The sequence below is a fragment of the Oratosquilla oratoria genome, chromosome 6 (assembly GCF_046742065.1).
Source record: "Oratosquilla oratoria isolate Oo_2021 chromosome 6, ASM4674206v1, whole genome shotgun sequence".
In the NCBI taxonomy this organism is placed as follows: Eukaryota; Metazoa; Arthropoda; class Malacostraca; order Stomatopoda; family Squillidae; genus Oratosquilla; species Oratosquilla oratoria.
The window spans coordinates 84349277-84365549 of record NC_134782.1 but is presented as its reverse complement, the minus strand read 5'-3'; the positions used below and the strand labels follow the sequence as shown (position 1 = coordinate 84365549).

The 16273-nt window shown below is 42.0% G+C and overlaps 1 protein-coding gene across 5 annotated transcripts in view; it reads left to right on the top strand.

Moving 5' to 3' along the window:
* bchs (WD repeat and FYVE domain containing 3 bchs) overlaps window positions 1–16273 on the top strand; it is a 404566-nt gene that overhangs the window by 25373 nt on the left and 362920 nt on the right. For all 5 annotated transcript variants that reach the window (XM_076187465.1, XM_076187467.1, XM_076187468.1 and 2 more), the window contains exons 5-6: window positions 9031–9201; window positions 9392–9584. In XM_076187465.1, the coding sequence (XP_076043580.1) occupies window positions 9031–9201; window positions 9392–9584 (364 nt within the window). The remainder of the gene's footprint in view (window positions 1–9030; window positions 9202–9391; window positions 9585–16273) is intronic.

Below are 16273 nucleotides of genomic sequence, written 5' to 3'. Positions count from 1 at the left end.
AGTTTAGAGTATGGGGGTCACGCAGGTACAACTACAATACAGGAGTCCCTCAAATAACGCGGGGGTTAGGTTCCTGAAATTACTGCGTATGACCAAATACACGTATGTATGCTGACTTTCCATATTAAATACCGAGAACCATGTGTACGTGTGTGTGTGCGTACGTGCATGTTTGTGTGTGTGTGTGCGTGTGTATGTGGTGTATGTATGTGGCATTTGTGGTGTATGTGTTTGTGCGTATATACATGTGTGTGTATGTGGTGTATATGCATATGTGTATGTGGCATATATACATGTGTGTGTATGTGGCGTATGCATGTGTGTGTATGTTGCGTATGTACATGTGCGTGTATGTGGCGTATGTACAGTATATGTGTGTGTGTATGTGGCATATGTTTGTGTGTGTGGCGTGTGAGTGTGTGGGCGTGCGTGCGTGTATGTGTCTGTGTTCACGTGTACAAGTAAGCATGTACGTGCATGTGTCTGTTCGTATTTGTGTGTACACACACGCGCATTCACAACATACACTGGTTGTCTAACACATGTCTACGTGTGCGTGTCTACACGTGTGTAAGCGTGTATATGTCTGTTTTTGATCTCCCAAGCCACCACCGCCAGTAACAACAAGATCCTCATAAGAGAAATTAAGACACGACAAGCGCAGTCAGTAACAGACTTATTAGTTGTGTTCCAAACGAAAAAACATTACACTTCAACAGGTTAGGGTGGTGAAAATTTCATGATAGCACGCCGCAGGTGGTGGAAGCGACAAGCTAAAGCTTGTTGGCTACCCCCCTACTCCCCCTCTCCTCCCCTCCCTCCCTCCTGCATCAGTACCCGTAGGTTGACATGTAACCGCAGGCAGCCACCCACGGCTATCCCCTCGCCCCACACCCTTGTTTGAGCAGTACCCAGTGTACATAATGACCGCATTACACTCACTATCCGAGTTACGACCTGTGCGACTTACGTCCACCCGTACCTACAACCACATTCAGCAGATGCCTACATGCACATATGAGTTTACTGGTTCACTGTACGTTTGCATGTGGCATCCAGCATCCCGTACGACAGTTACGGCAGCACAGCATCTCACCAAGGTTGCGCTGTCTGCCATAATTATGGTATTTCTACCATAATTTAGTGTGTGTCTACCATCTACCATACGATGTCTACCAAATACCATAATTTTACTGGAATTGATATTATACCGTATTTCGATTCCCAGTTCCCACCGATAATCAGGGCAGGTGGGAATGGTCAGAAAGAGCAGTTTTGCCAGATCGGTGATACACGCTTCCCCGAAAGCCAAGACAGAGAGTCAGTTTACAGTAGTCCTGCATTCATACTTTTCATTCTGGTTCGAGTTCTCTATTGGTCAAAAGTCGAAAGCTGTAGTGTACGAACATGGATACAAATAGCTTTAACCCAAGTCTATGATATTCCTGGAGTTCTGAAGTATAATATCTTATATTCAATAAGACAATATCTCACTATACTATTCCATGCATAAAATATTTATTTGATGAAATAACGTTATGCTATGATTATCATTCTTTTCTTATGAAGAGAGACCAAACGTTTTCGCATGGGAGGCGACGATTGAGCCCAGTGCATAGAAGCGAATCTTGTACTTGTTTTCATGTACATTTGAGGGAATTATTTTAAATGTTATTAAGCCTTTATTACTTCAACCTCTTTTTATTAATTATGCCTCGACCAGCGGATACCAAGGGATCCCCCATGGTGCCTCACCAGACTTACTGCCTGATCTTTCCCTCGACCGTATGCACAAAGAAAGTGTAGATGACGTGCAACCAAAAAGTGGATTTTAATTTTTTTGTTTTTTACATGCCTATTTTCTATTTTTTATATTTTGTATATTTGTGTTAATTTGTATTTTCGGTCTCTAATAAGAATCCTGTGTAATATATTTTCTTTCTTTACCCTATCCTATTAATTTATTATTATTAATTTATTATTTAGTATAACAATCAAAGAGTATTGGATATTTTGCATACACTGAGAATGTTCTACAATGAGGCCACAAACGAGACATTTGAGCTGGATTTACGCTCTGCATCATATGTCCTTGAGTATACACCTCGAATGTATACGGTCCGAGTTACGACCGTTTCGACTTACGACCGGTTGGTCGGAACCGATCTAGGTCGTAACTCGGATAGTGAGTGTATATGAGGATCGACTGTATATGGTAAAATAGAAAGCAGTCACCACAAATGTTTGTGATGTTGCCGCGTGTGTGCGTATGTGTGCCCGACTCGGCGTGAATTTTAAAACGGTTCTCTACATTTGAGATGGTTTCGAAATCAAATCCGTGTATGATTGAATCCGTGTTATTCGAATCCGCGTTATTTGAGGGACTCCTGTATATATAATCAAGACGACGACATCGGCATCCTCGCGTACCCACTTACTCCTCATGACGCCTACATAGGCATCATCGTATCGAAAGGGTTAAAATACACATATATTTAGAGTGCATATAACAATTGAAGAGTTAAGAAAAAATTATTAAATGGAAACTACAATTTAAAAATCTTAAAAATGGTAAGCAAGGTTATATTTAATACGTGTATGTGTGTGTGTATTTACCTAGTTTACCTAGTTGTATTTTGCAGGAAGGGGAGCTATGCTTGTGATGTCCCGCCATTGTATCTCGCAGTGTCTAGTTTGTTTTTAAACTCATGAATGGTTTTTGCGCATACTATTTCATTATCCAGTTTGTTCCAAGTGTCCAAAACTCTATGTGGAAAACTGTTTTTCTTCAGTTCTCTTCTATAGCTATGTTTTTTTATTTTCTTTCCATGTCCTCTTGTGTTTCTTTTGTCCCAGTTAAGTAAGTTCTCTCTATCAAGTATCTCTGTGCCTTTCATGATTCTGTATATGGTCAATAGGTCACCTCTCTCTCTTCTTTGCTCCAGTGTCGGTAACTCCAGTTTAGCCAATCTCTCCTCGTATGATAGGTTAGCAAGTGCAGGTGCCATTTTTGTAGCTGCTCTTTGGATTCTTTCTATTTTCTTCATATTCTTTTTGGTACTGGGGGACCACAATGTCGCCGCATACACTAATCTAGGCCTTATCAATGTAACCAATATTTTTTTTATCATGTCTTCGTCCAAGTATGTAAATGCCACTTTTATTGATCTTAGCAAGTTGTAAGTCTCCCCGACAATTTTGTTAATCTGTATATCATAGGACAAGTCGTTCGTGATAATTACACCCAAATCTTTTTCGGATCCTACTTTCTTTACTTCACATAAGAGAAGAAGAGAGAAGGAGTTTGAATGTGTTTGAGATGAGGTGTCTGAGAAGTATGGTGGGGGTTACTAGGCTGGATAGAGTGAGAAATGAGGAGGTGAGGAGGAGAACAGGGGTGAAAAAGGATTTGGGAGAGAGGGTTGATGAAAAAATATTAGGATGGTTTGGACACATGGAAAGAATGAGTGAAGAAAGACTAGTAAAAGAGGTATGGAAGGCAGATGTGGAGGGAGTGAACATGAGGGGGCATCCTAGGATGAGGTGGATGGATGGGGTGAAGGGGGCTTTGGGGAAGAGGGAAATGTCTGTTGAGGAAGGAAGGAAGGGAGAGGACGGAAGACAGAGGTGAGTGGAGAGTGGTTGTATATGGATGATTTTGTGATTGCATGAGGAGGAATGTGCGGGGGGGTGGGGGGTGGGGTAGTTTGTGTGAGTAAATTTTGACGCAAATTTTTGGGTGCAAATGTGGCAGAAAAAGGTGGAGTGAAGGTGGAGGTAGAATGTAGATAGAGAGAAGCAAGTAAATGCCTTGGTGGATTAAAAAGTGTAATGAGGAATAGACATTTGGGAATGGATGCTAAGAGGAGACTGTATGAAAGAGTGATTGTGGCAACAGCACTGTATGGGACAGAAACATGGAACATAAGAGAGGAAGAGAGAAGGAGTTTGAATGTGTTTGAGATGAGGTGTCTGAGAATTATGATAGGGGTTACTAGGCTAGATAGTGAGAAATGAGGAGGTGAGGAGGAGAACGGGGGTGGAAAGGGAGCTAGGAGATATGGTTGATGAAAGAGTATTAGGATGGTTTGGACACATGGAAAGAATGAGTGAAGAAAGACTAGTAAAAGAGGTATGGAAGGCAGATTTGGAGGGAGTGAACATGAAGGGACGTCCTAGAATGAGATGGATGGATGGGGTGAAGGGGGCTTTGGGGAAGAGGGGAATGTCTGTTGAGGAAGGATGGGAGAGGACAGAAGACAGGGGTGAATGGAGAATGGTTGTATATGGATGATGTTGTGATGCATGAGGTGGAATGGGCTGGGGGATGGGGGGGTGAGGTAGTATGTGTGAACAATATTTGACGCAGCCCGAAGGGATTTCTCCCCGTCTTCTCCTTTTATGCATGGGGGGATGGAGAGGGAGGGTCGCCGATTTAATGAAGTGGCCTTGCTGTGGATGTGCTGTGTCTTGCGACACTGCTTCTGACCCAGGGCAGTGGACAAGGTGCAGGGATGACTCGTCATCCAGGAGGTGCTCGGATAAGAGGGAGGGTGGAGGGGTGTGGAGTGTATTCAGGGATGGAATGGTTGGGAATGATTTTATGCCTTTTTTTTTTTTTTTTGGCTACCTCCCTTGTAAGGGGGAAAAAGCCTTGGTATATGTATGTATGTATGTATGATGTATGTACCTGTATATGTATATATACTGAAATACAGTACAGTATTAAAACATTAAAAAACTAAGAAAAAATGATAAAAATTATATTAAAAGGCATAAAATTGATGAATAAACAGTAAACAGATTGTGTATAATAGTACAGTCAACTCTCAATTAACATGAGTTTAGCTAACGTGTTTTCGATTTAACACGAGTTGATTTTTAAGGAAAAATTGTCTTAATAACACGACAATTTCAATTCAACTCGATTTGAATTTGGCGGTAAGAGCACTGAGAGAGAGGGCCTCCGTGTAGTCAGTCTCTCGTGCTCTGTTTTGATCTCAGTTTTAAGCTAGCCCGCACTGTGAGTGGAAGTGTCTGTGTTAAAGATAAGGACCATGATAAGTCATAAAAGCTTGAAAAATTGTTACAGAGAAATAAATAAGTTAGAGATTGTAAACTTTCGTTTTCTGTTCTACACCAAAACAAAAAAGAAAACAGTGTTACCAACCTACAATTAATGGTAAACTAATTTTTAAATGTATGGAACAGTGATTATAAGTCATAAAAGCTTGAATTTTTTTTTACAGAGAAATGAATAATTTAGTTAGAGATTGTAAACTCTCATTTTCTGTTCTATATCAAAACAAAAAAAGAAAATGGTGTCACCAACCCACAATTAATGATAAACTAATTTTTAATGATGAGTGCCCAGGAGTCGGAGGAAGAGGTGAGTGAGGCAGTGTGTGGCAGGTGACGAGTGCGCACATAGAATGATTAACTGTGTACTACAAATAAATACAAAGAATGTGTGTTTTTGTTGTTTTTGTAACCTACAAATGTATTAATAATGAGTTTGTTCAAGTTCAGAATCCCAACGTCCCAAAATAGACAAGACTTTCCCAGTGTCCAGGAACCTAACCCCCCTTCTTACCATTACAGAATTTCCTAGGAGAAAATATGTTTAACACAAATTTGGTTAACACGTAACCCTCGTGTTATTTGAGAGTTGACTGTATTCAGTAGAAAAAGTTACTTAAAAATGCAACAGATTGATATCATGTATCCTAGAGTATAACCCTTGTATCGGCCATTTTGAATGGGATCTGATTTATGACTGGTTGGTCGGAACCGATCTAGGTCATACCTTGGAGAGTGACTACTTCAAAACCGCAAATATTTGTAACAACTGTGAGATCGAGGGGTGTGTTAGTGTCATTGTCATTCAAAATGCAAGTGTGACCTTTCTTTGATGTTGAGCTGATGGCTGAAAGGAGAGAAATGCTATTGACACAGCAAGTTTTTAGCATACAGAGTACATCGGTGTCTGGGGCTTGAAAAACTCATAGGTATATATTTGTATACTCCTGAGGAAACAGTGTCTTTGGACTAATGAGCACTGCATGATTGTGTTTCAATGTAGATAACACTCTTGAGATGGGGCAAGAATTTTTCCTCAGTTCATGAAATAACAATGGTATTTAATGGATGTTTAGTCCTGAGTTTAGCTGATTTGGACATGTGGGAAGAGTTAATATGTCTGTTATATTTGGAATGTATGTCCACAGCTGTCAATAAAGTGGAAGAGGTAGAGTCCTTGGGGGGTTTGGAGTGGTTGATCAGTGGGACCTCTGTTGTATGGAGGTGGTGGGACAGTCAGTACTAGTGGCTGGTGCATCCTTGTGTGATGAAGCAGAGTAAATTTGAATGGAGGGAGTACAGGCAATTGACGAGGAGTCATGGTTTGCTTGTGCCTGCTCGGTCATGTGAATCTGATTTACGGGTTGAGGAGTTGCTGATGGCAATGCAGGAAGGAAATGGTTCGCATAAATGATACCATGTTGAGCAGGGTAAATGACTATGTTATGTTGCTTCATCAGTTTTAAGCCTATAAAGATATCTGCAGATAAGTGAGGGTCAGATATGTAGACAGTTGTTGTTGTTGTTGTCGTTCCCTAGACTGTCTGTCCGAGCAGTCCCGTCTCCCCAAGGAAGGCCACAGCCGAAACTGGGTTTTCCCACAAATCCTTTATAGAGTGTATGTTGTGTTGTTTGCGTGCATGATTGTGTATAATGCAGTCTTCCATTATGTGTTGTATGGTATGGGGTGAAGTGTTACATCCTGGGCAGCTGTTCACAACATGGTCGTCCAGCCTCTTCTGGTAGCTTAGAAGTGCTGGGTGGTGACCGCATCGCAGTCTGGCCAAGTGGACTCTGTCCTTTCGTGGGAGAGAGGATTCAGAAGGGTGGATATCAAGGGGTCTGGCATGCAGCAGTGTGTTGTCTTTCAGTGTGTTAATGGAGCGGTGAGTGATATGATTATGAATATGTTTCCGGAGGCTGGTATTTGGTGGTTGTGGAGGAAGAGAAGAGAGTATCTGTGCGTAATAAAGGTCTTTGTAGACAGTAACTGGAATGGGTGGGTACTGATCTTTGAAGCTAATATCAAGGGAGAATTTACCAACGATCATGAGGGAGACAAATAAGAGAGCAGATGTATTTACCTAATTGTAGTATACGGGAAAGGAGCAATGCTCCTTGGGTTCTGTCTCCTATTCTCTAATTTTCTAACATACTCAAATTCATGTCCAGTTCCAACTTAATCTATATCTTTGATTTCCAGTTATCATATTTAGACTTGAACTCGTGTATTGCTTGAGCTTGGGTTATATCACCTAAGTTTTTCCACATGTTTATACATCTATATGGAAAACTGTAAAGTGGAGTAGAAGTTTGATAGGTAGTTTTGTAAAGAATAAGAATATGTTTTGGAAGGAAGTGAATAGTGATGGGGTGTGTTAAGTACATACATACATATACCAAGGCTTTTTCCCCCTTACTAGGGAGGTAGCCAAAAAGGAAAAGGCATAAAATCATTCCCACCCATTCCATCCTTGAAAACACTCCACACCCCTCCACCCTCCCTCCCATCTTAGCACCTCCTAGATGACGGGTCATCCCTGCACCCTGTCCACTGCCCTGGGTCAGAAGCAGTGTCACAAGACACAGCACATCCACAGCAAGGCCGCTTCATTGTTAAGTGATAGTAAAAAATATAAGGTGCAGATGGACAGATGTTAATGGAGGTAAGGTAATGGAAGATTTGGTAGATTATTTTAGAGATTTGTTGAATGTGGAAAAAAGGGGTTGGTTGATTGTGGCAATGGGAGATGCTAGGAAAATTACTGTATTGGGAAAAGGAAATTTTAGGGCTTTAGGAAAAGATGAGGTACAGAAAAATTGAAATAAATGAATGCTGATGAGGTACCTGGATCTGATATATAACACATGGAGTGTCTGATAAAGGGGGGAACAGTTGTAGTAGATTAACTAGTGAAGTTGTTTAATGTATGTCTAAAGGAAGGAAATGTACCAGAGGAATGGAGGAATGCTTGTTTAGTTCCATTTTACAAAGGAAAAGGGGACAGATATTAGTGTAGTTGGTAAGGCACGTGGGAGGGTGTTGAGAAGATTAGGAGGGTAACAGAGGGAGTAATTGGAGAAAAACAGTGTAGGTTTTGGAAATGAAGAGGATGTGTATATATCTGTAGTAATGAAGATATGCAAGAAATTTTTGGAAAAAGGTAAAAATGTCTTGGACTTTCATAGATTTGGAGCAGGTGCCTGACACTGTTGACAGGAAGGCATTGTGGGATGTGTTGCAGATATATGAGATTGTGGGAAAGCTATTTAGGGTAATTAAAAGTTTTTATACAAGTAGTAGAGCATGTGGTAGGGTAGGAAATAGTGAGGGTTATATAATGTCACCATGTTTGTTCAATGTTGTACCTGGATGGGGTGGTTAGGGAGCTGTGTACCTATCATTTTTATATGGTGTTTAGTGGGGATGATTTTGGTTTCTGTATGTAGGTGTTTTATTGGGATGGTTTTGATGTATCCTGGTATTCTCAATGATTTATTTTGTATAGTTTGTAAGGTCTCTGTTTTCCTGATTGTTGTCAACCATATTGTGGAATCACAGTTGAATGTTCTTCAGAACTGTTTCCATGCTGTGATTAGAGTTTACTCTTACTGTCCAAAACATGTGCTTGAAATTTATTTTAGAATGTGTATTTTCTTGTTGATTTTCATAATCAGATTTTTAATGTGTGGGCTCAAGATCATGTGAGTATCAAAAGTTAGTCCAAGAATTTTTGAGTTCTGAAGTGATAGCCATGGGCAGTTTACTGGGGGCTGGAGGTCTCCTGCCAAAGAGAATTGGGGAAACAAATTGATTGAATGAAGGACTCTCTGAAGGAGAGATGCATGAGGACAATTACAAAGGATAAGATGTCAGAATTGAAGGAATTAATTTGTGGGGTCTCACAGGGCTTGGTTTAATTGAATATTTGTTTGTTGTATAATCTACAGGTGATGACTGCAGCTGCCCTGCCCTCTACATTGGTCAAATGTCTATACCTCTTCTTTGACCTTCCGGAAATGGAATCAACAACAACAGATCAGGCAGACCAGGCAGATAACAATGCTACAGATTTTTCCCCAAATGAAAGGAGAATTTTCTTGCAGAAAATCTTTGTTCAGGTGTGACATGAATTATCCGGTGTTGATTGCCTTTGTATATGTGGAGATTCCTTATATTGTTAATATTTGTCTTGAACACCTTTATAGGTTTTGTAAGAATACATGTGGTAAGATATTTTCTTAATGGTATTTCTAATATCCATTTTTTGTTTGTGTATGTATACTCATTCACATAATCCTTCTTTTGCAGCTACTTGTTCGCCTGTGCTCACAAGTTGCCCCAGCAGAAGAACTTGCCAGGAAGGATGACCTAACACTTCTCTTCTCAGCCATTACTTCTTGGTGCCCACAGAACAATGCCATGTGGAGAAAAAGTGCTGCTGAGGTTCTGATGACTTTATCACGTCATGGACTGTCACAACCAGTTGTCAGCTACATTCATAGTAAGACAAGAAAAACCAATGCATTTGTTTTAAAAGAGTGGCTTACTATTTTGCTTTTACATGGATTTGAGGTTAGCATATTTCAATATCAGGAGTGAAGAGTGAATCAGGAGTGAAGAGAGAGCGATGGAGAGAATGGGTGGCTATACTAGTAAGTGATGAGATAGGTAAACGTGTAGTGGAGTGGAAGGAGGTTTCCTCAAGGATAATGTGGATGAAGGTGAAACTGGGAAAGGAGATGTGGGTTTTTGTAAGTGCATATGGGCCTGGTAGTGAGAAGAGTGTAGAAGAAAGAGAGGCTTTTTGGATAGATTTAAATGAGTGCATAGAGGGATTAGGGAGAAATGTCAATGTAATAGTACTGGGAGACCTTAATGCTAGGGTAGGAAATAATCCAATTGACGGAGTGGTTGGGAAATGTGGAGTTCCAGGAAAGAATCATGGTTGGGAGTTGATGGTGGAGATGTGTCTGGAAAGAGAGTTGATAATAGCAAATACAGTGTTTCGGAAGAAACTCAATCATAAGTACACATGGGAGAGGGTGGTGGATGGAAGGGTGGTAGATGGAGCATTAGTGGACTATGTAGTGGTAGATAGGAGTATAATAGGAAGAGTTAAGGATGTACATGTGCTAAGGGGAGAGGGTGGGGGAATATCAGATAATTTTTTGGTGGAGGGTGAGTTGAGAGTGAAGGATAGATGGAGGTGGGGAAGGGGACAAAAAGTAGGGAGGTGCTTAGAGTGAGCTCTTTAAATGAAAAGGGGAGAAGGACTACAAGAAGCTGAGAGAGGGGTGTGAGGGAGTGAAGGATAGAGTAGAGCTAGGAGTGGAGGAGGAATGGGTATGGTTCAAGGAGGGAGTCACAAACTGTGCAAAGATGGTGTGTGGAACAAGAAGGACAGGAGGAAATAGAAGAAAGGGTAGTGAATGGTGGGATGAGGAAACAAAGAAGGTTGTAGAAGAGAAGAAGCGAGCTTTCTTAGATTGGTTACAAAATGGGACGAGGGAGTTGTATGAGAGGTACAAAGAAAAGAAAAGAGAAGTAAAGCACAAGGTAAAGGAGGCAAAGAGGAGAGCAGATGTGAAATGGGGTAAGAGTATGACAGAAAATTTTGAAAGTAATTAAATGTTTTGTAAAGAAATTAAGAGAGGAAGAGGAGGCGAATCAAGTAGAGAAGAAAAGGTAAAAGGTGCAGATGGAGAGTTGATAATAGAAGAGAATGCAGTAAGGGGAAAATGGGCAGAATATTTTAGGGAGTTGCTTAATGTGAAGGAGGCTAGGGAGGGAAAGATAGTTGCAGTGGGAAATGCTAAGAAAATGAGAGTGATGAGTGAGGAAAATGGAGGAAAAATAAGGAAGGATGAAGTGAAGGCAGTTGTTAAGATGATGAAAGCAGGTAAGGCACCTGGTCTGGATGGATGCCATGCAAAATGTCTAAAAGGAGGAGGTACAGTGGTGGTGGACTGGCTGGTGAGGTTATTTAATGTTTGCTGGAGAGAGGGTAGAGTGCTGGAGGACTGGAGGAGTGGCTGTATTGTTCCACTTTACAAGGGCAAAGGGGACAAGTGTGAGTGTAGTAGTTTCAGAGGGATTAGCTTGTTAAGTGTAGTTGGGAAGGCTTATGGGAGGATCTTGATTGAGAGGATTAGGAGAGGAACAGAGGGAGTAATTGGTGAGGAACAGTGTGGATTTAGGACGGGTAGAGGTTGTGTAGATCAGATCTTTGTGGTAAGACTGATATGTGAGAAAGCTATAGGAAAGGGGAAGGATGTTTTTTTGGCTTTTATGGATCTGGAAAAGGCTTACGACAGGGTAGACAGGAGGGCACTGTGGGAGGTTTTGCGGATATGCAGAATAGGAGGAAAGCTTCTAGAAGCTGTCGAGTTTTTACAAGAGTAGTAGAGCATGTGTCAGGATAAGAAATGGAGAGAGTGAGTGGTTCGAGGTAAAGGTGGGACTTCGTAAAGGATGCATTATGTCGCCCTGGCTGTTCAAGTTGTACATGGATGGGGTGGTGCGAGAGGTAAATGCAAGGGTGGTAGGTCAGGGATTGGAGATGGTTAAAGAAAATGGAGAAAAGTGGGAGGTGAGCCAGCTGTTGTTTGCAGACGACACTGCGCTTGTGGCAATTTCGGAGGAGGGATTGAGGAAGTTAGTGACAACAGAGTTTGGGAGAGTGTGTGAAAGAAGAAAGCTGATTCAGATAAATGTGGGTAAAAGTAAGGTAATGAGATGTACAAGGGGTGAAAGTGGCAGCATTAAGGGAAAGCAACTGGAGGAAGTGGATAGTTTTAGAATCCTGGGTGCAAATGTGGCAGGAAAAGGTGGAGTGGAGGTGGAGGTAGAATGTAGATTGAGAGAAGCAAGTAAATGCCTTGGTGGATTAAAAAGTGTAATGAAGAATAGACATTTGGGAATGGATGCTAAGAGGAGACTGTATGAATGAGTGATTGTGGCAACAGCACTGTATGGGGCAGAAACATGGAACATAAAAGAGGAAGAGAGAAGGAGTTTGAATGTGTTTGAGATGAGGTGTCTGAGAAGTATGATGGGGGTTACTAGGCTAGATAGAGTGAGAAATGAGGAGGTAAGGAGGAGAACAGGGGTGGAAAGGGAGTTGGGAGATAGGGTTGATGAAAGAGTATTAGGATGGTTTGGACACATGGAAAGAATGAGTGAAGAAAGACTAGTAAAAGAGATATGGAAGGCAGATGTGGAGGGAGTGAACATGAAGGGACATTCTAGGATGAGATGGATGGATGGGGTGAAGGGGGCTTTGGGGAAGAGGGGAATGTCTGTTGAGGAAGGACGGGAGAGGACAGAAGACGGGTGAATGGAGAATGGTTGTATATGGATGATGTTGTGATGCATGAGGTGGAATGGGCAGGGGGATGGGGGGTGAGGTAGTATGTGTGAGCAAAATTCGATGCAGCCCAAAGGGATTTCTCCCCGTCTTCTCCTTTTATGCATGTGGGGACGGAGAGGGGGATCGCCGATTTAATGAAGCGGCCTTGCTGTGGATGTGCTGTGTTTTGTGACACTGCCTCTGACCCAGGGCAGTGGACAAGGTGCAGGGATGACCTGTCATCCAGGAGGTGCTAAGATGGAAGGGAGGGTGGAGGGGAGTGGAGTGTATTTAGGGATGGAATGGGTGGGAATGATTTTATGCCTTTTTGTTTTTGGCTACCTCCCTTGAAAGGGGGAAAAAGCCTTGGTATATGTATGTATGTATATTTCAATATAAAGGGAAGTCACATGCTAGTTTTGTTCAGGGGGATGTTGTCTTGTGGGGAATTCACTGGAGTGTAATATGTTGTGGTAGAATTTCTTGGGGATTGTTCCCTCTTTGGGTAGCTGATTGTGTTTGTAGCCATATAGAGCAGTGTGTAGTCAGACCTCTCCTCAGTATGTGATTTGTCAAGTCTTTGAGTGATGGTAATTATTTCTACTGTAGTGTCTGTGAGTGATAACTTATTTATTTATTTATTTATTTTTGAGAATGTGGTACAGATGAGAGTAAAAGGGAAGAGATAGGTAGTATGTTTGTGAGAAGAAAGATGGATGTGTTGGCTTTGAATGAAACTAAGTTGAAAGGGAAGGGTGAGTGTAAGTTTGGGAGTGTAAGTGGGAGGTTATCAGGAGTGAAGAGAGGGTGAGGGAGGGAAGGGGTGGCTATTCTAGTAAGTGAAGAGATAGGTAAACGTGTAGTGGAGTGGAAGAAGGTTTCCTCAAGGATAATGTGGATGAAGGTGAAACTGGGAAAAGAGATGTGGGTTTTTGTAAGTGCATATGGTCCTGGCAGTGAGAAGAGTGTAGAAGAAAGGGAGACTTTTTGGATAGATTTAAATGAGTGCATAGAGGATTTAGGGAGAATTGTCACTGTAATAGTACTGGGAGACCTTAACCACTTCACTCCGGACTTAAATCTCGCGGGCAGCAGCCAATGCCAGCCGTACAACGTGTTGTAATAATACTCGCATCATAAAATATAGTCACCGCTTATATCGATCGTTCTCTCTTTCACCTGCGAATTTTGAAAACCACAGAGAATGGGATTCAGGGCGCATTTGGGAGAATGTAAAAACACGGGCGACTACAATAAATATAATCGAGACGCCGATATGGCAGCGTCGCGAATCCACTTGCTCCTCATGACGCCTACGTGTGCGGCACCGTATGGAAGGGGTTAATGCTAGGGTAGAAAATGATCCAATTGATGGAGTGGTTGGAAAATGTGGAGTTCCAGGAAAGAATCGTAGTGGAGAGTTGATGGTGGAAATGTGTCTAGAGAGTTGATGATAGCAAATACAGTGTTTCGGAAGAAAGTCAAGCATAAGTACACATGGGAGAGGGTGGTGGATGGAAGGATGGTAGATAGAGCGTTAATGGATTATGTAGTGGTAAATAGGATTATGACAGGAAAAGTTAAGGATGTACATGTGCTAAGGGGAGAGGGTGGGGGAATATCAGATAATTTTTTGGTGGAAGGTAAGTTGAGAGTGGAGGATAGATGGAGAAAGAGGAAAGGGACAAAAGGTAGGGAGGTGCTTAGAGTGAACTCTTTAAATGAAAAAGAAAGGGAGAAGGAGTACAAGAAGAAGCTGAAGCAGGAGTGGGAGGGAGTGAAGGATAGAGTAGAGCTAGGAGTGGAGGAGGAATGGGTATGGTTCAAGGAGGGAGTCACAAACTGTGTAAAGATGGTGTGTGGAACAAGAAGGATGGGAGGAAGTAGAAGAAAGGATAGTGAATGGTGGGATGAGGAAACAAAGAAGGTTGTAGAAGAGAAGAAGCGAGCTTTCACAGATTGGTTACAAAATAGGACGAGGGAGTCATATGAGAGGTACAAAGAAAAGAAAAGAGAAGTAAAGCAAAAGGTAAAGGAGGCAAAGAGGAGAGCAGATGTGAAATGGGGTAAGAGTATGACAGAAAATTTTGAAAGTAATAAAAAAATGTTTTGGAAAGAAACTAAGAGAGGAAGAGGAGGCAAATCAAGTAAAGAAAAGGTAAAAGGTGCAGATGGAGAGATGATAATGGAAGAGAAGGCAGTAAGGGGAAGATGGGCAGAATATTTTAGGGAGTTGTTAAATGTGAAGGAGGATAGGGAGGGAAAGATAGCTGCAGTGGGAAATGCTAAGCAAATGAGAGTGATGAGTGAGGAAAATGGAGGAGAAATAAGGAAGGATGAAGTGAAGGCAGTTGTTAAGATGATGAAAGCAGGTAAGGCACCTGGTCTGGATGGATGCCATGCAGAATGTCTAAAAAAAGGAGGTACAGTGATGGTGGACTGGATGGTGAGGTTAATGTTTGCTGGAGAGAGGGTAGAGTGCTGGAGGACTAATGTTTGCTGGAGAGGGTAGAGTGCTGGAGGACTGGAGGAGTGCCTGTATAGTTCCACTTTACAAGGGAAAAGGGGACAAGTGCGAATGTAGTAGTTTCAGAGGGATTAGCTTGTTAAGTGTTGTTGTTGTCGTTCCCTAGACTGTCTGTCCGAGCAGTCCCGTCTCCCCAAGGAATGCCACAGCCGAAACTGGGTTTTCCCACAAATCCTTTATAGAGTGCATGTTGTGTTGTTTGCGTGCATGATTGTGTATAATGCAGTCTTCCATTATGTGTTGTATGGTATGGGGTGAAGTGTTACATCCTGGGCAGCTTGTTAAGTGTAGTTGGAAAGGCTTATGGGAGGATCTTGAATGAGAGGATTAGGAGAGGAACAGAGGGAGTAATTGGTGAGGAACAGTGTGAATTTAGATTGGGTAGAGGTTGTGTAGATCAGATTTTTGTGGTAAGACAGATATGTGAGAAAGCTATAGGAAAGGGGAAGGATGTTTTTTGAGCTTTTATGGATCTGGAAAAGGCTTACGACAGGGTAGACAGAAAGGCGCTGTGGGAGGTTTTGCGGATTTACGGGATAGGAGGAAAGCTTCTAGGAGCTGTCAAGAGATTTTATGAGGGTAGTAGAGCTTGTGTCAGGATTAGAAATGGAGAGAGCGAGTGGTTTAAGGTAAAGGTGGGACTTCGTCAAGGATGCATTATGTCGCCCTGGCTGTTCAACTTATACATGGATGGGGTAGTGCGAGAGGTAAATGCAAGGGTGGTAGGTCAGGGATTAGAGATGATTAAAGAAAATGGAGAAAAGTGGGAGGTGAGCCAGCTGTTGTTTGCAGACGACACTGTGCTTGTGGCAGGATCAGAGGAGGGCTTGAGGAAGTTGGTGACAGAGTTTGGGAGAGTGTGTGATAGAAAAAAGCTGAAGATAAATGTGGGTAAAAGTAAGGTAATGAGATGTACAAGGGGTGAAAGTGGCAGTAGACTGGAAGTGAGCATTAAGGGAGAGCGACTGGAGGAAGTGGATAGTTTTAGATACTTGGGTGCAAATGTGGCAGGAAAAGGTGGAGTGAAGGTGGAGGTAGAATGTAGATTGAGAGAAGCAAGTAAATGCCTTGGTGGATTAAAAAGTGTAATGAGCAATAGACATTTGGGAATGGATGCTAAGAGGAGACTGTATGAATGAGTGATTGTGGCAACAGCACTGTATGGGACAGAAACATGGAACATAAGAGAGGAAGAGAGAAGGAATCAACACCGTGTGAGATCGAAACCTTTATTGGTACGACATTTCGCTTGTAACAGCTTTTTCAAGTACAGACATATGGCAAACACTCTGAGTACATATAGGCCGACGGGGAA